General features: G+C 44.9%; 1 protein-coding gene across 2 annotated transcripts; it reads left to right on the top strand.

Moving 5' to 3' along the window:
* The first annotated feature begins 1,161 nt into the window (after positions 1–1,161).
* On the top strand, positions 1,162–24,290 carry LOC121566699 (excitatory amino acid transporter 2-like). Of its 2 annotated transcripts, none has more exons than XM_045221111.1 (11): positions 1,162–1,288; positions 8,958–9,137; positions 11,636–11,788; positions 11,972–12,228; positions 16,267–16,372; positions 16,595–16,721; positions 18,363–18,596; positions 21,712–21,906; positions 22,263–22,397; positions 22,687–23,125; positions 23,309–24,290. In XM_045221111.1, exons 2-11 carry the CDS (start codon positions 8,963–8,965, stop codon positions 23,609–23,611), a joined length of 2,124 nt encoding a protein of 707 aa, XP_045077046.1. In that variant the 5' UTR covers positions 1,162–1,288; positions 8,958–8,962; the 3' UTR covers positions 23,612–24,290. The 2 variants fall into 2 exon arrangements, with proteins under 2 accessions (XP_045077046.1, XP_045077045.1); XM_045221110.1 differs by lacking the exon at positions 1,162–1,288 and adding an exon at positions 7,918–8,062.
* Positions 24,291–24,501: the final 211 nt, after the last annotated feature.

Raw genomic sequence — 24,501 nt, 5'->3', positions numbered from 1 at the left:
TACTGACATCATGGCCATTACACTTTCATTGCATAGTAATGACTTTGAGTGTTTTTTGTAATAACACAATAGGGACTGTTCCTTATTCCATTTGTGTAATAACAAAAAACGCTACTATGCAATTACATAGCTGTTGCTGAATCATTAATTTCAGCGTTATTATAGATATTATTGTACATCTGATGCTCAAATGCAAACCTCACTTTCATTCATGATTGGAGTATGGGGTAACTGATCCTTGATCTGTGGCTAAGGGCAACTTCTATCTTCTAGATATATCCTAGCAAAGGTAGAATCAATGTTTCCCTGCCCTTTATCGCCCCCAAGTGGAGGGGTGGAGGTACACCTGGATGCATCAGAAGTCAAGCGTTAGCCATTGATTGACATGACTAATGAGTATGAGGTAACTCTGCATCTTAATAATCTCTCCTTCCTCCTGAAGTGTGCACTTGTTCATGTCCCTTCATATATTTAAAAGGAAATGACTGGTATATGGAAACTCCCTCTAGTCATGCCTACACCAATCCAATGCTTTTACATTTGTGGGGAGTAGTGATCGAGTGCACACTTCAGGTGGAAGGAGAGAATATTGGGATGCAACCTCACTCTCACTCTCTTTCAACTGTCTCTTCCTGCTAGCTCATCTCTCTCTCTCTCTCTCTCTCTCTCTCTCTCTCTCTCTCTCTCTCTCTCTCTCTCTCTCTATAATATAATAATAATATGCCATTTAGCAGACGCTTTTATCCAAAGCGACTTACAGTCATGCGTGCATACGTTTTTGTGTATGGGTGGTCCCGGGGATCGAACCCACTACCTTGGCGTTACAAGCGCCGTGCTCTACCAGCTGTCTCCCTCCTCAACCAACTCTCACTGTCTATGGTAATGATTATAGTGACATACAACTTGTACTTGTGTATTATCAGCCCAAAGTTATTTTCATACAAGCACTTAAAAGAAACAAAAGCTACTGTCTGTTATACAGCTGATCATGAGCTAGTAGTCTATCACTAGACCTACTGACCTTGAGGAACAACTCAATTTAGTAATTGAGAGTCAAAAAGAAGCAGAAAGAGACCTAGAAATAGAGAGAGTGAGGGAGAGAGAGCAAGGAGCAAGCGAGGGGGTTCAGAGATCCAAGCTGTTTTATTAATCTGCCAATTTTCTCAGATGACGCAAGGACTGTGATTTTGCCTATTCTTTCTCTCTCTCAATCTCTCCATCCCTTCCTCCCTTCATTGTGTCTCTCCCGATGCCTTGCTCTGGTTGGATGGGAGAAGACACACAGCAGGTAGGACTGGCTTTATCTCCCTTCTCTTCATTCCTTCTATCCCTTAACCTATCCTCCCTCTGAACTTTCTCATCTTCTGAATGATGTTCTGGACATTTCTTTCATGTTCATCTCAAATCCTCCCCCACCCATGTGCATAGGATTTATCAGAAGTGTAGTTGTACTACCATTGGCAGTGCTATTTTTCATTCACTGAATTGCTATGAATTTTGAGTCCATGCGCTCATGTCACTTTCGCTCTGTTTCTGTCAGTCAGAATGTGCTGCACATTGACTGTCTGTGGTGATGTGTGTATATAGGTGTAGGTGGGCGTGTACATCGTTCATCTCTTTTCTATTTTATGGAATGTTCTGTACCATCATTTTTATTTTCATAGATTTTCACTAGAGTGTAGTCAGTGGTAGTTATTTGATATTAAGAGTGCTATGGAACTTCAGAACTAGCTGACATATGACTATTTACATTCCAATGAAGTGCTTTTCCAGCTGTTGTGTTTCAAATTGTTGTATTTAGAATCAGAGTGAGAACAAGAGAGAACCAAGACAGAGTTTGCGTTTGGAAAAAGAAAATGGAGAATATTCAAAGGATATTTTTGGCAAAAGGAGAGGATGGATATACTGTTCTGGAGGATTGGGAAGAAAAAAACTAGGCTCTGCTGGAGGAATTGTATTCCAATGACAGTTCGAAAGGAAAGAGGAAAGGGAGAGTATGTGGGAGGATTTATAAATAGCAGAGCTTTAGAAGGGTGAAGAGAGCAGATGTGATAGACAGTCTGTGCTTAAGGAGTTCAAACAACAGATTAATACACTCAGATTATAGTCCGAAAGAGAGGAATGGAGGGGAGGTTGTGTACCTGCCACACACACACTCTCTCACGCACACAAAATTCAAATCACATTTTATTGGTCACATACGCGTTTAGCAGATGTTATTGCGGGTGTAGCAAAATGTTTGTGTTTCTAGCTCCGACAGTGCAGTATATCTAACACACACACATTCATGTGCACACGTGCACACACACACACACACAGATGCACACACACTGATGAACAGTCAATGACAAATACACAAGCTCCCTCTTTTACATTTTTTCTCTCTTTCTATTTCTCTCTCTTTTTTCTCTCTGTGATGGTCTATTGACTCCAGAGCTTGTGACTGAGGGATAAAGGGGAGGTTTTCTACTGATCGATGACCAAATGCATTAGATCTGATCAGGGGCGCAACTTTGGTTTTAGAAGTGGGGGGGACATAATTATTATTATTAATTTTTTTATCCAGTTGGATAAACACACCAAACAGCCTATCCGACCACTCGGAGGCGTCCGCATGGTCCTAAAGCACACCGTTGCCTCGTTTTGTATCACATTCCAATGATAAAACTGGGGGTGACAAAAATGCAATTTCAGAATGTGGGGTGGACATGTATGGACTTGTTAACCTATACATATCAGTGCAGTGTTGTAGTAGTCATGACCCCCTCCCTTGTTCTCTCTGGAAGAAGGGACGGGGATATGGGATTATATCTCTGTCCCTGCAAAGATCACGCCAAACAGTCAACCAAAGGAAATAATCCCCCCCTCACTCACACACACACACACACACACACACACACACACACACAACATGCTCATGTGATAAAGACAAATGCATACACAATCTCATACACAGAGCTCAATGTAAATGCATATAAACTCCCATGTCCAGTTAGTTAATAGGGCTGTAGACAGGAGGTGGGGGTTTAGCGGTGGGCTAGCCATCACACAGCTGTTTAGTCTCTTAAACCCACGTCACTGATTGGTCAGGGGCAGGGACTGTCACTGATTGGATGAGAGCATGCGTGGGTCTCTGCACGGTGGGGGTCGGTAAATACCCGTCATTGGTTAATACTGTCATTAAAGACCATCATTAAAGAGCCACTGATACAGTTTCTTCAGAAAGTATTCACTCCCTTTGACTTTGTCCACGTTTTGTTGTGTTACAGCTTGAATTTAAAATGGATTCAATTGAGATGTTGTGTCACTTGCCTGCATACAATACCCCATAATGTCAAAGTAGAACAATGTTTTTTGAAAAAATTTAAATTAATACAAATGGAAAAGCTGAAATGTCTTGAGTCAATAAGTATTCAACCTCTTTGTTATGGTAAGCCTAAATAAATTCAGGAGAACAAATGAGCTTAACCAGTCACATAATAAGTTGCATGGACTCACTCTGTGTGCAATAATAGTGTTTAACATGATTTTTGAATGACTACCTCATCTCTGTACCCCATACAAACAATTATCTGTACAGTCCCTCAGTCGAGCAGTGAATTTCAAACACAGATTCAACCACAAAGACCAGGGAAGTTTCCAATGCCTCGCAAAGAAGCCTATTGGTAGATGGGTAAAAAAACAAAAAACAGACATTGAATATCCCTTTGAGCGTGGTGAAGTCATTAATTACACTTTGGATGGTGCATCAATACACCCAGTCACTACAAAGATACAGGCGTCCTTCCTAACTCAGTTGCCGGAGAGGAAGGAAACCGCTCAGGGATTTCACCATGAGGCCAATAGTGACTTTAAAACAGTTACAGAGTTTAATGGCTGTGATAGGAGAAAACTGAGGATGGATCAACAACATTGTAGTTACTCCACAATACTAACCTAATTGACAGAGTGAAAAGAAGGAAGTCTGTACAGAATAAAAAATATTCCAAAACTGCATCATGTTATGGGTATGCTTGTGATCGACAAGGACTAGGGAGTTTTTTATGATAAAAAGAAAATGAATGGAGCTAAGCACAGGCAAAATCCTAGAGGAAAACCTGGTTCAGTCTGCTTTCCACCAGACACTAGTGTCAGGGCGTGTTGTAGGTGTAGTGTAGGAATCAAACGCAGGACGCAGACTGAATGTTCCAAAAGCTGTATTACTGGCCCAAACACAGGCAACAGGACAACTAAGCCCGACAGCAAAAACACGCACGAAGGCGAAAGGTAAATGCGCACTAACAGGTGCGACAAAATGAAACGGTGCACACACAAGTGCAAATAAGCTCCAGCACAGTGGAGAAATACGCTCAACCGAGCAAGACACAACACTGACGGAAACAATCATATACAACACTAGACAAACACAACGAGAAACTTATAGGACACTAATTACGTCAAAACAGAAACAGGTGTGGAAACAAACAGACAAAAGCAAACGAACATGAAACATCTATCGGTGGCAGCTAGAATTCCGGAGACGACGAACGCCGAAGCCTGCCCGAACAAGGGAGAGAGGCAGCCTCGGCCGAAACCGTGACAACTAGGAGATGTATTCACCTTTCAGCAGGACAAGAACCTAAAACACAAGGCCAAATCTACACTGGAGTTGCTTATCAAGAAGACAGTGAATGTTTCTGAGTGACCGAGTTACAGTTCTGACTTATATCTACTTGAAAATCTATGGCAAGACCTGAAAATGGTTGTCTAGCAATGATCAACAACCAATTTGACAGAGCTTGAAGAATTTTGAAAATAATAATGGGGAAATGTGGCACAATCTAGGTGTGGAAAGCTCTTAGAGACTTACCCAAAAAGACTCACAGCTTTCATCACTGCCAAAGGTGCTTCTAGAAAGTATTGACCCAGGGGTGTGAATACTTACAGTACCAGTCCAAAGTTTGGACACACCTACTCACTCAAGGGTTTTTCTTTATTTTTACTATTTTCTACATTGTAGAATAATAGTGAATACATCATAACTATGAAATAACACACATGGAATCATGAAGTAACCAAAAAAATTTGAACAAATCTAAATATATTTTATATTTGAGATTCTTCAAAGTAGCCACCCTTTGCCTTGATGACAGCTTTGCACACTCTTGGCATTCTCTCAACCAGCTTCAAGACGAATGAGGAGTGATTCATGAGGAGTGATACATGATTCCATATGTGTTATTTCATAGTTTTGATAGAAAATAGTAAAAATAAAGAAAAACCCTTGAATGAGTAGGTGTGTCCAAACTTTTGACTGGTACTGTATGTAAATGAGATATTTCATTTTCATTTTCAATATGTTTGCTAAAATTTCAAAAAACATGTTTTCACTTTGTCATTATGGGGTATTGTGTGTAGATGGTTGAGAAAAAAATTCAGGCTGTAACAACAAAATGTGGAATAAGTCAAGGGGTGTGAATACTTTCTGAAGACGCTGTAGATACTGATCATCATAGTGACAGTCACAGTGATAGATACTGATCGTCATAGTGACAGTGACAGTGATAGATACTGATCGTCATAGTGACAGTGATAGTCATATTGATAGTGATAGTGATCGTGATGCTGATAGTGATTGTGATACTGATAGTGATACTGATAGTGATTGTGAGAGAGATCATAACATAGGTAGTTTGTTTTCAAATCCAATGTTAATATGTGCATTGATAGCTCAGCGATATTTTACATACTACAGTGATGTAAGTCTCTCCTCCTGAGTGGCGCAGTGGTCTAAGGCACTGCATCGCAGTGCTAACTGTGCCACTAGAGATCCTGGTTCGAATCCAGGCTCTGTCGCAGCCGGCCGCGACCGGGAGACTCATGGGCGGTGCACAATTGGCCCAGGGTAGTGGAGGGAATGGCCGGCAGGGATGTAGCTCAGTTGATAGAGCATGGCGTTTGCAATGCCAGGGTTGTGGGTTCAATTCCCACGGGGGGCCAGTATAAAAAAATATGTATTCACTAACTGTAAGTCGCTCTGGATAAGAGCGTCTGCTAAATGACTAAAATGTAAATGTAAATGATCAAAGAGAGAGAGAGATCAGCTGTCCTGGCATGACCATTCAGGGGATGTGAGTATCTCTGGAATCTGGATGCATGGAACTAGTTTCAATCTGGTTTGTTGCTGATCCAGGAGAGCTCAACATGGCACGACACATAAAGAAGAACACCACTGCCAGTAAGGATTACAGCCTTCTCCTCCCGTTGAGCCTGGCTGTCTTTGAAGTATCCTCCTCCATCCCTGGTGCTTTATGCTCATTCCTAACACATGTTTCTGTTCTGAGGGCTTCCCTAAAGCCTTTTCCTGAGGAATACTGTAGCTTTCTCCTCAGAGAGTTGATGGCCTTTGGACATACCTGCCAAGGTTGTAATACCTCTGTCACATTTGACCAAATCCTGGATTTACCGTAAGGTCAATGTAAACCCATTGACTGTCTGCTTTTATGTATATAGTCTCTTGTAAAAGACTGACATTAATATAGCTAACAAGCCTGCATGCAAGATACTGTTCTGGGTGCTGAGATTATGATGAATGTATAACGAAGCATATTACTCATCTGTGATATAATGTGATATGATGTAACATAAACTAATATGACTAGTCCCTATGTCTAGCTCCGGTCCAGGGCTACATGTGGATTATCTTCTCTGTCGGTCTGTTGGAGGTTAGCTCTGGTCCAGGGCTACATGTGGACTATCTGCCCTGTCAGTCTGTTGGAGGCTAGCTCTGGTCCAGGGCTACATGTGAACTATCTTCCCTGTCGGTCTGTTGGAGGCTAGCTCTGGTCCAGGGCTACATGTGGACTATCTTCCCTTTCAGTCTATTGGAGGCTAGCTCTCGTCCAGGGTTACATGTGGACTATCTTCCCTGTCGGTCTGTTGGAGGCTAGCTCTGGTCCAGAGCTACATGTGGACTATCTTCCCTTTCAGTCTATTGGAGGCTAGCTCTCGTCCAGGGTTACATGTGGACTATCTTCCGTGTCGGTCTGTTGGAGCTTTGGAGGATAGCTCCCACTCCCACTTTTCAGGCCGTTCCTACATTTCCTGGAGACAGAAAATAATCCCTTAGTCCTAGGAAGAAGATGGATTTGTAACACGGCTACAGCAGGCTACAGGTCGTTTAGCATGTCACTGCAGTTTATGCGCTGTTCAATCTTCAGGATATATCCTCATTACACCGCAGGAGGCATCCTGTCGTTTGGTAGGACAATGAGTCAGCCACAGAGATCTTATTAAATTCCTACTGTATATGTAATTCTATGGGGTCGGGTCCTCTGTCTGACCTCCTCCAAGGTCTTAATTCCCATCCTAAGAGCTGTAGACTTGGGCTGTCTTTGGCACTGCCATCCTACTGAACATAAAGTATTGTCATTGAGATCTGTGTCCCAAATGGTACCCTTTTCCCTTTATAGTGCACTACTTTTGGCCAGACCCCTATGACCCCTGGTCAACTGTACACTATATAGAGTAAAGAGTGCTATTTGGGATGCACATAAACACTCTGTGTGTTCTGTGTTTTCTGATAGTACAGTGATTGTGCAGTTCATCAGGTCATGGTGGGTTTCTGACTCACCCTCCAACAATAGGACTGCTGAGTAATTGGTGTACAGTACATTGTCTCCTGGATGTTTGTAAACATTGTTCTTAATGTTAAGAATGAAATGAATTTTGCAAAGAGGATTGGTGCAGTAACAGAAACAGGGAGCCCACTCCTCCCCTCCCCTTCCCCACTGCCCAGTTCAAAAGGGATTATATCTCTCTGCTATTGAAACTTGGCAAGAGATTCTCCTCCCCCCCCCAATTTTTTTTTGCATTTGCCGACAATCCCTCTTTATGCCCGGGCGGCAACTGTTGTTGGACTTATATGTGAGATAAAGACAAGCTGATGAACAGAGCAGGGAAAGAGAGCGTGATGGAGAGAGGCGAGGTCAACGGGTGAGGTCCATAGAGAGTGGAGGAGGTAAAGAAGGAAGGAGAGAGGGAATAAAAGGAGGTTAGACTAGACTGGTCTACATGCATGTTGGTGAGTGTTTTCTCTATTCTTCCTCATGTAGAAATGCCATCTGTATGGCTGATGGATTATAATCATGTGCGATTGTCCAGTGGAGGCGGTCTGTTTGTAAATGTGCCACTCAGGTTCCAGACGCTGACTTCACACACTGCCATGTTGCTCTCCAGATGTGTTTATCTCTGGTGGGAGGGGGATTCATCATCACTCTCTACACTCTGTTGGAACTGGTGTTGCTGGTTACTGCATTGGAATACTGGAACAGACAAACTAAGCAGACTGAGTAGTAATTAGTTGAATATTATTATAATGTATCAAACCAGATCAGATTTACATTGCTTGCATAATATTGGTGCTTTTATGTAAAGGTCTTGTTTGGATTTATTGCCCACCTATTGTTTTGACTATGTTTGATCCTCTCTAATCTGATATCTGATGTTAGGCTGGATGTTCCTTCTCTGACAGAAGTGGAGGTTTGGTTTAGGTGGTGATGGATGGGTGACTTGAATAGAATCCTGCACCCTCACTCACATTTTCAGATTATCGTTGAAAATTTCCATGACATGACTCACAGATGATTGTCAGAGCGCTTTCTTACTCCGCCTCTCTCCGTCTCTCTCCCAATTGTTTTCCATCCATCTTTCTCCACCTCCATATCCTGTATTATTCAGATTGTGGGTACATTCCTTCTCAATGTAATGACATTTATCAGACCTTAACCTGACTGATGTTACTCATCTTAGTCAACAGCATCCAAAGGCAACAATATGGTGGAAGTTTCCCCAAGCCAATAGAAAGGCTAACTGAAATGCTTACACCAGAGGAAGAGGCATGGGGCTGTTTTTTGACCAGGCAGATGTGTGCTCTCACAGTACACCTCCCTCTCTCACCCTCTCCCTCTCTACCACAGACAGGATGACGAATCAGCAACCAGCCCACCAGTCTAACAAGGCTCATTATGATGAGGCACTGCCACCCATTGTTGGCGCTGGAGTGTTGGACTTGTTGGAGCCCAAACTTCCCAAGAGTTTCTTGGGAACCTACTGTGGCTTCCTCATCCGAAACTCACTGCTGGCCCTCACTATACTGGGTAGGTGACTACCTCACTTTATGGCAATAAACACAATACCCCATAATGACAAAGAAAAAACAGGTTTTTAGACATTTTTGGCAGTGATTACAGCCTCGAGTCTTCTTGGGTATGACGCTACAAGCTTTGCACACCTATATTTGGAGCGTTTCTCCCATTCTTCTCTGCAGATCCTTTCAAGCTCTGTCAGGTTGGATGTGGGCGTTGCTGCACAGCTCTTTTCAGGTCTCTCCAGAGATGTTCGATCGGGTTCAAGTCCTGGCTCTGGCTGGGCCACTCAAGGACATTCAAAGACTTGTCCCGAAGCCACTCCTGCATTGTCTTGACTGTGTGCTTAGGATCATTGTCCTGTTGGAAGGTGAACCTTTGCCCCAGTCTGAGGTCCTGAGCACTCTGGAGCAGGTTTTCATCAAGGATCTCTCTGTACTTTGCTCCGTTCATCTTTCCCTCATTCTCCCAGTCCCTGCCACTGAAGAACATCCCCACAGCATGATGTTGCCACCACTATGCTTCACCGTAGGGACGGTGCCAGGTTTCCTCCAGACGTGACGCTTGGCATTCAGGCCAAAGAGTTCAATCTTGGTTTTATCAGACCAGAGAATCTTGTTTCTTATGGTCTGAGAGTCCTTTAGGTGCCTTTTGGCAAACTCCAAGCAGGCTGTCATGTGCCTTTTACTGAGCAGTGGCTTCCGTCTGGCCACTCTACCATAAAGGCCTGATTGGTGGAGTGCTGCAGAGATGGTTGTCCTTCTGGAAGGTTCTCCCATCTCCACAGAGGAACTCCGGAGCTCTGTCAGAGTGACCATTGGGTTCTTGGTCACCTCCCTGACCAAGGCCCCTCTCCCTCGATTGCTCACTTTGGTCGGGCGGCCAGCTCTAGGAAGAGTCTTTGTGGTTCCAAACTTCTTCCATTTAAGAATGATAGAGGCCACTGTGTTCTTAGGGACCTTCAATGCTGCAAAACAAATGTGGTACCCTTCCCCAGATCTGTGCCTCGACACAATCCTGTCTCTGAGCTCTACGGACAATTACAGACTACAATCTATTACAGACTACAAAGGGAAGCACAGCCGCGAGCTGTCCAGTGACATGAGCCTACCAGATGAGCTAAATCACTTCTATGTTCACTTTGAGGCAAGCAACACTGAAGCATTCATGAGAGCATCAGCTGTTCCGGACTGAAAATATTTGGCATGGGTCCTCAGATCCTCAAAAAGTTCTACAGCTGCACCATTGAGAGCATCCTGACTGGTTGCATCACTGCCTGGTATGGCAACTGCTCGGCCTCCGACCGCAAGGCACTACAGAGGGTAGTGCGTACGGCCCAGTACATCACTGGGGCCAAGCTTCCTGCCATCCAGGACCTGTATACCAGGCGGTGTCAGAGGAAGGCCCTAAAAATTGTCAAAGTCTCCAACCACCCTAGTCATAGACTGTTCTCTCTGCTACCGCACGGCAAGCGGTTCCGGAACACCAAGTCTAGGTCCAAAAGGCTTCTTAACAGCTTCTACCCCCAAGCCGTAAGACTCCTGAACAGCTAATCAAATGGCTACCCAGACTATTTGCATTGTCCCCCCCTCTTTTACACTGCTGCTACTCTCTGTTTATTATCTATGCATAGACACTTTAACTATACCTACATGTACAAATTACCTCAATTACCTCGACTAACTGGTGCCCTCGCACATTGACTCTGTCTTTTTACTGTTATTTTACTGCTTTTATTTTTTACTTATCTATTGTTTACTTAACACTTATTTTTCTTAAAACTGCATTGTTGATTAAGGGCTTGTAAGCATTTCACTGTAAGGTCTACAACTGTTGCATTCGGCACATGTGACAAATAACATTTGATTTTATTTTATTTGAATTCCTTCAACCTCATGGCTTGGTTTTTGCTCTGACATGCACTGTCAACTATGGGACCTTATATAGACAGGTGTGTGCCTTTCCAAATCATGTCCAATCAATTGAATTTACCAATCAAGTTGTATAAACATCTCAAGGATGATCAATGGAAACAGGATGTACCTGAGCTCAATTTCGAGTCTCATAGTAAAGGGTCTGAATACTTATGTAAATAAGGTATTTATGTTTTTTATTTTAAATACATTTGCAGAGAAATCTGAAAACCTGTTTTCGCTTTGTCATTATGGGGTATTGTGTGTAGAGTAATGAGGAAATAAAATAAAAAAATCAATTTTAGAATAATGCTGTAACGTAACAAAGTGGGGAAAAAGTGAAGGGGTCTGAATACTTTCCGAATGCACTGTACACATCACTTCTTGTTGGCACATGTGCACTTACTGTAACTCCCCCTGGAATGGAAATGAAACCCAATGAGTTAGACGCTGTGATTATAAATCCTCTCGAAATGCTCTTCTAAAGCATTTCACTGGAATCTCTCCTCTCTGCGCTCTCACAGAAGCTGTAAGGGTGACAGAGGCAACCATTGTGTGGCTGTTGTGCTAACTCCTCTCCTCTGTGCACTGTGACAGGTGTAATAGCGGGGTCGCTGTTTGGGATGCTGCTGCGGTATGTTTCTATTACAGACCCCAACACCCTAATGCTGGTGTCCTTTCCTGGAGACATCCTCATGAGGATGCTGAAGATGCTCATCTTGCCCCTCATCATCTCCAGCCTCATCACAGGTACACCATTGTAGTACACAGCACACACATGCCTGCACACACACACACACACACACACACACACACACACAGACAGACACACATACACACACACAGACACACACACAGACACACACACACACCCACACACAGACATGCAGGTGGAAGGTGCCCTGCTCATCAGCCTGTCTCTCTCCCTCCCAGGTCTGGCTGGTCTGGATGCTCGTTCCAGTGGGAGGATGGGCTCCAGGGCCATGGTCTACTACATGTCCACTACAGTCATCGCTGCCATCCTGGGGGTCATCCTGGTCCTGGGGATCCACCCGGGAAACCCCAAACTCAGGAGCAGTCAGGAGCAGAACGCCGCCCCCAAGAACCAAGAGGTCAGCAGTCTGGACGCCTTCCTGGACCTCATCAGGAACCTGTTCCCTGAAAACCTGGTGCAGGCCTGCTTCCAACAGGTAGGACCCAGACCCAGAACTAGACCCAGAACTAGACCCAGACCCAGACCCAGAACTAGACCCAGACCCCATCAAACAATTGATGTTCAGTTGTTATTGTGAGATTTGGATCCTATCAAAGCCTGACTTTAATGACCAGCATTGGGAATGTGTGGCTTATGGGGCAATTGTGTCTAATTCGCAAATGATTGTCTCAGTGCCTTCAGAAAGTATTCACACCACTTTACTTTTTCCACATTTTGTTGTGTTACCAAGTGGGATTAAAATGGATTTAATTGTAATAGTTTTTGTCAACGATCTACACAAAATACTCTGTAATGTCAAAGTTGTAAAAAATTAATAAGAAAACACTAATATATCTTCATTAGATAAGTATTCAACCCCCTGAGTCAATACATGTTAGAGTCACCTTTGGCAGCGATTACAGTTGTGAGTCTTTCTGGGTAAGTTTCTAAGAGCTTTGCACACCTGCATTGTACAATATTTGCACAAAATTCTTCAAGTTCTGTCATGTTGGTTGTTGATCATTGCTAGACAGCTATTTTTAAGTCTTGCCATAGATTTTCAAGCCGATTTAAGTCAAAACTGTAACTAGGCCACTCAGGAACATTAAATGTTGTCTTGGTAAGCAACTCCAGTGTATATTTGGCCTTGTGTTTTAGTTTATTTTCCTGCTGAAAGGTGAATTTGTCTCCCAGTGTCTGTTGGAAAATAGACTGAACCAGGTTTTTCATTAGGATTTTGCCTGTGCTTAGCTCTATTCCGTTTCTTTTTATCATAAAAAACTCCCTAGTCCTTGCCGATGACAAGCATACCCATAACATGATGCAGCCGCCACCACGCTTGAAAATATGAAGAGTGATACTCAGTGATGTGTTGTTTTGGATTTGCCCCAAACATAACACTTTGTATTCAGGACATGAAGTAAATTTCTTTGCCACATTTTTTGCAGTTTTACTTTAGTGCCTTACTGCAAACAGGATGCATGTTTTGGAATATTTGTATTCTGTACAGGCTTTCTTCTTTTCACTCTGTCAATTAGGTTAGTATTGTGGAGTATTGTGCAGTAACTACTCAGTTTTCTCCTATCACAGCTAATAAACTCTGTAACTGTTTTAAAAAGGTGCCCTTCTTTGCGAGGCATTGGAAAACCTCCCTGGTCTTTGTGGTTGAATCTGTGTTTGAAATTCACTGCTCAACTGAGGGACCTTACAGATAATTGTATGTGTGGGGTACAGAGATGAGGTAGTCATTGTTAAACCCTGTTATTGCACACAAAGTCCATGCAACTTATTATGTGACTTGTTAAGCAAATTTTGACTTTTGAATGTATTTAGGCTTGCCATAACAAAGGGGTTGAGTACTTATTGACTCAAGACATTTCAGCTTTTCATTTGTAATTAATTTGTAAAAATTTCATAATTCCACTTTGACATTATGGGGTATTGTGTGTAGGCCAGTGACAAACAATCTAAATGTAATCTATTTTAAATTCAGCCTGTAACACAAAAAAATGTCAAGGAGAGCTAATCATTTCTGAAGGGACTGTATATGCACAGACTAGTTCCTATAAAGGAGTGGCTTATGTCATCATGGAAGTAGAATTGTGCTTTAGAGTAGAGAATACGTTCTATCTGATGTGCATATCTAGTCAGCAGCATATCTAGAGCTTGGGACTATAAGGTGCTATCTGCAAAAATATGATTCTGAGATAATTGGCTTAAAGTTCAGAACCCTCATTTTTTTATTGTATTCTTTTGAACTTAACAACATGAATTGGGGTATTTAGATGGTGCTTTCCTACGGAGCTGTGAGGGGAACGGCACCTCCGTACCTTCAGGCTCTGATCAGTCCCTACACCCAAACGAGGGCATTGCGTTCATCCACCTCTGGCCTGCTGGCTCCCCTACCTCTGCGGAAGCATAGTTCCCGCTCAGCCCAGTCAAAACTGTTCGCTGCTCTGGCACCCCAATGGTGGAACAAGCTCCCTCACGACGCCAGGACAGCGGAGTCACTCACCACCTTCCGGAGACATTTGAAACCCCACCTCTTTAAGGAATACCTGGGATAGGATAAAGTAATCCTTCTACCCCCCCTTACCCCAACCCACCCCCAAAAAAAAAAAAAAAAAAAAACATTGTAAAGTGGTTATCCCACTGGCTATAAGGTGAATGCACCAATTTGTAAGTCGCTCTGGATAAGAGCGTCTGCTAAATGACGTAAATGTAAATGTAAATGTAGAGTACTATATACAGTACCAGTCAAAGGTTTGGACACACCTACTCATTCAAGGGTTTTTCTTTATTTTTACTATTTTCTACATTGTAGAATAATAGTGAAGACATCAAAACTATGAAATAACACATATGGAATCATGTAGTAACCAAAAAAGTGTTAAACAAATCAAAATATATTTTTTATTTTATATTCTTAAAATAGCCACCTTTTGCCTTGATGACAGCTTTGCACACTCTTGGCATTCTTCATCTGAAAATATTTTCCAATAGTCTTGAAGGAGTTTCCACATATGCTGAGCACTTGTTGGCTGCTTTTCCTTCACTCTGCGGTCCAACTCATCCCAAACCATCTCAATTGGGTTGAGGTCAGGTGATTGTGGAGGCCAGGTCATCTGATGTCTTCACTATTATTCTACAATGTAGAAAATAGTAATAATAAAGAAAAACCCTTGAATGAGTAGGTGTGTCCAAACTTTTGACAAAAATGCAGGTAGAACCTTAAAGTCCCAAGCGCTCAATATTTTGATCCTTTCCATTTCCCAGAAAAGGATGACTTTGCAGACCAACACAGATGTGTGTGGTGTTAGCTGTACAGATCGTAATTCCCTCTCTGTGTTCCAAGCTTCTATTGTAGTATTGTACAGTTGATTTCTCCCTCTGAACATATTTCCCGTTGTAATGACCAGTAGCTGTTCTTGTGTTGACATTTACATTTGGCATTTTAGGCATTTATCAGACGCTCTTATCCAGAGCGACATACCGTTAGTGTATTTATCTTAAGATAGCTAGGTGAGACAACCACATATCACAGTCGTAGTAAGAACATTTCTTCCTCTAAAGAAGTTATCAGCAAAGTCAGTACTAGTAGGAAATGACTAGAGCAATGTTTTTTTATTTTTGGGGGCGGGGAGGGAGGGAATGAGACTAAGATGTCTTATTTAAGATCTTTGAAGAGGTAGGCTTTCAGACGTTTTCAGAAGATGGGCAGGGACTCTGCTGTCCTAGCATCAGGAGGACATGATCCTGTGCTCAGATGGCTGACCACAGGACAGAACAGGAGAGGACAGGAGAGGACAGGAGAGGACAGGAGAGGATAGGAGACTACAGGATAGGGCAGGACAAGACAGAACAGACTCTTTCTTTGTGATTCACAAAGCAACGCTGCCTGGCAGATATGACTGCTGTTTATCCAAGCAGGCGGATCATTTTTAAGTGATAATCCAGGCCTCAAGCATGTCGCAGCAGTTGCCTTCTTTTGTCCAAATCCTGTGTTTTTTCTCTCTCTCTCCTTATCGCTCTCTATCTCTCTCTCTCTTTCATGCGTGTGTGTCTGAATGATTAGAAATGCTTCTCTGTGTTATACTGGGTGAGGGTCAGACCTTCTGTCGGTGCCAATCTCTTTACAGCTGCGTTGGGTTGTCTTCATTTACTACAGTAAGGCATCTGCTTAGTGTGTGTGTATGTGTGTGTGTATGTGTGTGTGTGTGTGTGTGTGTGTGCTGTTCAGCCCTGGGCTTATAGGGATCCTTTCTCTTGCTGTGTGCTATCACTGCGTTTGTCCTCGTCAGAGATTCATTGATATTGTAATTACTTTTGCAGATCAGCCAAGAAATTGCATGACGATCAGCCCCCTTTTCCATCTTTCATCTTCTCTTTACCTCTCTCTCTCTACCTCTCTCTCTCTCTCCACCTCTCTCTCTCCCCCTCTCTTCTTCTCTGTCTGCATAAACATCTCTCTCATCTCTCTGGTGGTTGCTCTCTCTCTCTCTCTCTGACTATGCCCCCCCCCCTCTCTCTTCAGGTTCAAACAGTAGCAAAGAAAGTGTCAGTGATACCCCCGAACCAGACAGAACCTGTCATAGTCAGCAAGAAGAAACTGGAGTTCAAATGGGGCATGAATGTTCTGGGTGAGAGAATGCTATGGTTCTTTCCTCTCTATTCACTGATTGGGCAACAATTTCCTGTTCGGTTCCCCTCTCTTTCTGTTGATTGGACGGAATACTATTATGTCTATTTCCTATTGTTTCATTGGTTTAGATATATTCATCATATATTCATCATTCGTATTGAGAGAGCACATTGGTTATTTATGAACAGATGATTTAATGTTGTAATGATGTTTTCTGAAGGTTTAATTGGGTTCTTCATCACATTTGGAATGTGCATGGGGAAGATGGGAGAGAAGGGGAAGCTCATGTCAGAGTTCTTCAACATCCTCAACGAGATCATCATGAAGATGGTGGGCATGATCATGTGGTACGTGTCTCTCTGTGTCTTCCTGGCTGTGTCTTCTTGGCTGTGTCCCTGTCTGTGTCCCTGTCTGTGTCCTTGTCTGTGTCTCTCTGTGTCCCTGTCTGTGTCCCTGTCTGTGTCTTCCTGTCTGTGTCCCTGTCTGTGTCCCTATCTGTGTCCCTGTGTCTTCCTGTCTGTGTCACTGTCTGTGTCTTCCTGTCTGTCTGTGTCCCTGTCTGTGTCTTCCTGTCTGTGTCCCTGTCTGTGTCTTCCTGTCTGTTTCTTCCTGTCTGTGTCCCTGTCTGTGTCTTCCTGTATGTGTCTTCCTGTCTGTGTCTTCCTGTCTGTGTCTTCCTGTCTGTGTCCCTGTCTGTGCCTTCCTGTCTGTGTCCCTGTCTGTGTCTTCCTGTCTGTGTCCCTGTCTGTGTCTTCCTGTCTGTGTCTTCCTGTCTGTGTCTTCCTGTCTGTGTCCCTGTCTATGTCTTCCTGTCTGTGTCCCTGTCTGTGACCCTGTCTGTGTCCCTGTCTGTGTCTCTGTATGGGTCTGTTTTTCCTCCAGTGGAACAATGGCTGCAGTGCTGAAAAACATTCTATGGACAGTGATGAATTCACTGACAGTCATGAATAAGGGAAGGACTGCGTACATGAGAAAAATGGTGGGAACTGGGACCAGGGGCAGAGAGAGAATTGGAAAGGGGAGAAATATAGGGAGAAGGATTCCCTAAGACATGACAGTGTGTAATGTTGAGGACTAGCAGGAGTGGGAGCAGAGCAGAAGCCTTTCTGGTTCCCATGGGAGAGAGGGTGGAACAGGTCCAGAACGTAATGAATCCACAGACAGGAAAGGAGCCACTAGCTGCTCAGCAGGCCAGCACAGATCAGAGCGCAGACAGACTGATGCAGGGCGGGACAGAGGGACGTGGTGAGATCCATGTCCTTGGAGAGCGATGAAGGCCTTGATGCTTTGCAGGACAGTAGCAGACAGTCCAGTTACACTGAAAGAGCGAGGGAAAAGAGAGAGAAAGGGGGAGAAACAGAGAGACTTCACAGGACACTGGCCAGGACCACTGAGAGAGAGAAAAACATATCCCCCCTCTCTCCCGCTCTCTCCCTCTCTCTCTCTCTCTCTCTCTCTCTCTTTCTCTCTCTCTCTCTCTCTCTCTCCACCACAAAGAAGCACCTACTCAGGGGCCATCTTGATGCACAGCACATTTTCCAAAGAAACTGTGTTCTCCATACCAATGTAAACCACCCATTTTACACACTAAACACATTACTCACTACTAGGCCTACAGAGCTGGCCAAACAAACCAGCATGTATATACAAATAACATGTCAAACACACTACACTAAACACACATACACAGTATACTACATACTCTACCAAACAACTCTGGCTAAATGCCATCTTCCTCACAGATCAACACACAGTACATCCCTTACACCTCAGATGCTAAGCTTGTGTTTGTATGACCTTTGACCTGCCCAGCTGTGGTTCCTTAGCACCTAGTCCCACTGCCTGTTGAGTATTGATGCCATAGGTGGGGTGTGTCTCAATAGTCTAAAGTGGTTTCCTCTCCCCATATATTTTCCTTCACTTGCAATATTCTGGAAGAACCCTCCTCATTACCAGTGGTGTGTTGACCCTCCATGTTGTGTCTTCAGGTACTCTCCAGTTGGTATTGCCTCTCTGATCTCAGGGAAAATAGCAGCCATCGGGGACCTGGAGGTGGTGGCCAGACAGCTGGGCATGTACATGGTGACTGTCATAGTGGGCCTGATGATCCACGGGGGCATTATCCTGCCACTCATCTTCTTCACCATCACAAGGAAGAGCCCCTTCACCTTCTACTCTGGGATCTTCCAGGCCTGGATCACTGCCCTGGGCACCGCCAGCAGGTAGAGGAGGGAGGAACACTCTAGGGAGGGTTGTGGAGGGTGGGTGTATATACTATGTTTAGCCAATTTGTGCTGGTGTGTATTTTCCTTAGTAGCACTGCATGATACTGTATGGCATCAGGTACCGTAGTAAATGTGATGGAGGGGTGTTATGTTACTGTGTATTGGTTGCTGGGCTATTTAGGTTAACCCAGAATAAGAGGGCTGACAAACTAGAGCTGAAGAGCCAACTGTGCATGAATCTGGGTGATCACAGACCAGCTCTGTCTGACAGACACACAAACAGACAGACAGATGCATGCATGAGAGCACCAGCTGTTCCGGATGACTATGTGATCACGCTCTCCGTAGCCGATGTGAGTAAGACTTTTAAGCAGGTCAACATTCACAAGGCCGCAGGGCCAGACGGATTACCAGGACGTGTACTCCGAGCATGTGCTGACCAACTGGCAAGTGTCTTCACTGACATTTTCAACATGTCCCTGACTGAGTCTGTAATACCAACATGTTTCAAGCAGACCACCATAGTCCCCGTGCCCAAGAACTCTAAGATAACCTGCCTAAATGACTACCGACCCGTAGCACTGATGTCTGTAGCCATGAAGTGCTTTGAAAGACTGGTCATGGCTCACATCAACAGCATAATCCCAGAAACCCTAGACCCACTCCAATTTGCATACCGCCCCAACAGATCCACAGATGATGCAATCTCTATCGCACTCCACACTGCCCTTTCCCACCTGGACAAGAGGAACACCTACGTGAGAATGCTATTCATTGACTACAGCTCAGCATTCAACACCATAGTGCCCTCTAAGCTCATCACTAAGCTAAGGATCCTGGGACTAAACACCTCCCTCTGCAACTGGATCCTGGACTTCCTGACGGGCCGCCCCCAGGTGGTAAGGGTAGGTAACAACACATCTGCCACACTGATCCTCAACACGGGGGCCCCTCAGGGGTGCGTGCTCAGTCCCCTCCTGTACTCTCTGTTCACCCACGACTGCATGGCCAGGCACGACTCCAACACCATCATTAAGTTTGCCGACGACACAACAGTGGTAGGCCTGATCACCGACAACGATGAGACAGCCTATAGGGAGGAGGTCAGAGATCTGGCCGTGTGGTGCCAGGACAACAACCTCTCCCTCAACGTGACCAAGACAAAGGAGATGATTGTGGACTACAGGAAAAAAAAGAGGACTGAGCACGCCCCCATTCTCATCGACGGGGCTGTAGTGGAACAGGTTGAGAGCTTCAAGTTCCTTGGTGTCCACATCACCAACGAACTATCATGGTCCAAACACACCAAGACAGTCGTGAAGAGGGCACGACAAAGCCTATTCCCCCTCAGGAGACTAAAAAGATTTGGCATGGGTCCTCAGATCCTCAAAAAATTCTACAGCTGCACCATCGAGAGCATCCTGACTGGTTGCATCACCGCCTGGTATGGCAACTGCTTGGCCTCTGACCGCAAGGCACTACAGAGGGTAGTGCGTACGGCCCAGTACATCACTGGGGCAAAGCTCCCTGCCATCCAGGACCTCTATACCAGGCGGTGTCAGAGGAAGGCCCTCAAAATTGTCAAAGACTCCAGCCACCCTAGTCATAGACTGTTCTCTCTGCTACCGCACGGCAAGCGGTACCGGAGTGCCAAGTCTAGGTCCAAAAGACTTCTCAACAGCTTCTACCCCCAAGCCATAAGACTCCTGAACAGCTAATCATGGCTACCCGGACTATTTGCACTGCCCCCCACCCCATCCTTTTTACGCTGCTGCTACTCTGTTAAGTATTTATGCATAGTCACTTTAACTCTACCCACATGTACATATTACCTCAACTACCTCAACTAGCCGGTGCCCCCGCACATTGACTCTGCAACGGTACCCCCCTGTATATATAGCCTCCCTACTGTCACTTTATTTTACTGTATATATAGCCTCCCTACTGTCACTTTATTTTACTTCTGCTCTTTTTTTCTCAACACTTTTTTTGTTGTTGTTTTATTCTTACTTTTTTTGTTTAAAATAAATGCACTGTTGGTTAAGGGCTGTAAGTAAGCATTTCACTGCAATGTCTGCACCTGTTGTATTCGGCGCATGTGACCAATAAAATTTGATTTGATTTTGATTTGATTTGAGATTGACAGACCCTGTGTTGTAAAAGTCTGGGGCTCTGGATAAGGTTGATGGGCCAAACTGGCCGTGTTTCCGCTGCTTCTGAATCTGTCATGCTGCTCAAACCAACTGTCATTTTGACGCATTATGGAGGCTTTAGAGAATAAGAGTAATCCTATCAACTTTCTCTAATTATATTATGACCTGGGCTTAGCTTGGGCTCAAATCAAATTCCTGCAATTCACATGTTGGATTGTAAAATACCCCTGCTGTTATGATGATGCTGTTAGATTTCACCCCTCTTCTCACCCTCTCTGTCCCCCCCCCCCTCTTTTTTAACATCCTCCCTCACCCTCCATCTCCCTCCCTCACCCTCCCTCTCCCTCCCCCTTTCTCCCTCACCGTCCCTCACCCTCCCTCTCCCCCACTCACTCACCCTCCCTCCCTCCCTCCCTCCCTCACCCTCCCTAAACCTCTCTCTCTCTCCCTCTCCCTCTCTCTCTCCCTCCCCTCTCCTCTCCCTCTCCCTCTCCCTCTCCCTCTCCCTCTCCCTCTCCCTCTCCCTCTCCCTCTCCCTCTCCCTCTCCCTCCCTCCCTCCCTCCCTCTCCCTCATTCACTCACTCCCCCTCCCCCCACTCCCTCACCATCCCTCACCCTCCCTCCCTCTCTCTCCCTTACCCTCCCTCACCCGCACTCTCCCTCCCTCTCCCTCCCTCTCCCTCCCTCTCCCTCCCTCTCCCTCCTTCTCCCTCTCCCTCCCTCACCCTCCCTCTCCCTCACTCTCCCTCCCACTCCCTCACCCTCCCACTCCCTCACCCTCCCACACCCTCACTCTCCCTCACCCTCCCTCTCCCTCACTCTTTCTGTCATTATTTTCTTTCTTAATACCTCTCTCTCTATAATGTCTTTATACCCTCTCTCCCCACTTTTATTTTCATCCCTTTATCTCTCTCTACCTGTCTTTATCCGTTTCTTACCCACTCTGTCCTTCCCTCAGTGCGGGAACGTTACCTGTCACGTTTCGCTGTCTGGAGGAGAATCTGAAGATCGATAAGCGTGTGACGCGTTTCGTGCTGCCCATCGGAGCCACCATCAACATGGACGGTACAGCCCTGTACGAGGCGGTGGCAGCCATCTTCATTGCTCAGATGAATGACATCAACCTGGACGCAGGACAGATCGTTACTGTCAGGTAGGCCTCTTCTTTACCACTATCACCCTTGGCCCAGGGGGTTTCTTACGATACTTTTGTGTTGAGGTGTGTTACCTGGGTGTAATATATTATACTTTTACATATAATACTAAAGTGCAGTGATGGTTTTAAGGCTGTCATATTCAGTATGTATGTAAGAGAAAGCTATGTCCCTTCCTCCATGGCTTTTTGTACCTTGAAATAGTCATGTAACTGTAGGCCTACTGTATCTATCAGTTGTGGTTGCTTACTGATGACTGTTATGAGTCACATGCTAATGCACTGTGGTGACAATGTCTTGGAATGAGAAACATGTGTGTAACATCAACTCCCTCTTCTCCTTCCTCTCCTCCCAGTATGACAGCTACCCTGGCCAGTGTGGGAGCGGCCAGTATTCCCAGTGCAGGCCTGGTCACCATGCTGTTGATCCTTACAGCTGTGGGCCTGCCCACCCAGGACATCAGCCTGCTCATCGCTGTAGACTGGCTGCTGTGAGTCACACATACACAATATATTGGTATTTTTATTCAACAACGTGATGACATTAGACTACCATGATTCAATGTTGCTTATTATCTCAATGAAAGAAAACTAGGGTACATCAAGCTCTTTCAAAATGCAACACATATTGTAAACTGTAAAGGGTAGAGTGGTACTTAGCTGTAGATGGCATTGCTGTTGTTGGCATCTACTCATCCATGAGAGCTCCTGTCTGGTAGTGTAACTGCAACACAGTGATCAGTCATGGCTGACTCCAGCATTGTCTGTCTGTTGGGTCAGTGACAGAATGCGTACCTCAATCAACGTGGTGGGCGACTCGTTTGGGGCTGGGATTGTGGACCACCTGTCCAGGGCAGAGCTAGCTGAGATTGACGCGGATCTCCTCTCCCCTGAGGATGAGGAGTTCATCCCCCCGCCCCCTGTCCTCACTGAGATGGACCTGGTGGACCCCATGAGACCCCCCGAGTTACCCCCGCGCTCCCCCCGCCCGCACAAACTAAACCACCACGGCCACTCTAACCTGTCCCAGATCTACTCCATCACCAACTCTCCCCGCTCCGTCCGCTCTCCGTCCCCCCGTTCTGTCCGCTCTCCCTCCCCGCGCTCCAACTGTTCCCACTCCCACTGCCCACGGCCCTCTGCCTTCCGTACCCACTCCCCACGCATTCTCCGCAGAACAGAGCCTGGCTACTGCGCCCTGCCCAGCCACGACAACCAGGTAGGCTGGCTTCCCATTAATTTACTGCATGGTTACAGCTACAACTAGGGCTCAATCCTAACTTAAGATGTGTGGGTTTCTTGTTTATCATGTATTGATATCAATGGAATATTTGTGTGAAAGTTTGAGTTGAATGGCCCTGTGATGGCCTCTCTCTGACTCTGTTTCTCTTTGTCTTCCTAGATCCCCACACTCCCTCGCTCCCACAGAGAGAGAGACAGAGGGGATAGAGACAGAAGGGAAAGAGACAGGGAAAGAGACAGAGAAAGAGACAGGGAAAGAGACAGGGAAAGAGAAAGAGAAAGTGACAGAGGAAGAGACAGAGAGAGGGAGAGACTGCGGGGGCGAGAGAGCGACCGGTATCAGAGCGAGACAGAGGAAGAGGAGGAGAGGGATAAGGTGCTGGATGAAGGGAGTGAAGGAGAAGAGAGTGACGACACTGCTTACGACCGCAGGAACACCATCCTGCCCTGCGACCTGCCCTGATTGGGATGCCTCTATGAAAACACTTCTGTTTTACCACAGTTTTACTACACTTCCCCCAATTTACTGCACTACCACCTAGTACCACTGTGGTGTTTTTGATAGAGGTCTGGGTTGGTGGATGCAGTGCTCTACAAGTTACTATTTAGCAGTTGTCTGATTTGAGTGTTCTTGTGTGATTTGAGTCTTGTTTGACATGATCAGTGACCGATAAGCTTGCTTTGAGCGATGATGATATATCTGTTGCTATGGCAACACCCTTTAATAATCGTTAAAGAAGGGTTCATGCCCTAACTTTTGCACTTCAGTGTGCTGCAGAAGGGAGCTTTAACTTAGTGTTGTGTCCTCTGTCAACCCAGCTCTATTCTCTCAGAATCATTGTCTTTTTCTAATAATTTTAGCTAGCCAGTTCCTCAACCTTATCCTCTACCCTCTAGTGTGGCTGAGAGAGATGCTGTATTGAGATCTTTGTGTTGAGGCTTGTCAATTTGTGTTCAGTGTCAGTTAACGCAGAATCATAAATGTTGTCTCTTCTCAACTTCCAAAAAGTCATCTGTAGAACGTCATCCATCTCCAGCAGTACAGTATAGAATGATTCAACAAATAAATAATAATTATACTTATATGTAAGTTAAAATGTATGATAAACTTGTGTGTAGCAACTATATGTAATTAAAGGGAACAAACACACTGTAGACAAACCATTTTTTATACTATTCTACCTCCTCTCTCCCTCTTCTCATCCTAGTCTTCTCCTCTACAAACTCAACACTTCACTTGACTTTACCTCAACTTGTACCTCAACTTGTCCCGAAATGACAAATATAATACGGTTATTGTTGTTAATATTGTTATTAATCAGAATTGATGTATGGTTTGTACTTTTTTGTCAT

Source organism: Coregonus clupeaformis, chromosome 7, assembly GCF_020615455.1.
Source record: "Coregonus clupeaformis isolate EN_2021a chromosome 7, ASM2061545v1, whole genome shotgun sequence".
NCBI lineage: Eukaryota > Metazoa > Chordata > Actinopteri > Salmoniformes > Salmonidae > Coregonus > Coregonus clupeaformis.
This window is presented reverse-complemented; position numbering and strand designations above follow the sequence as displayed.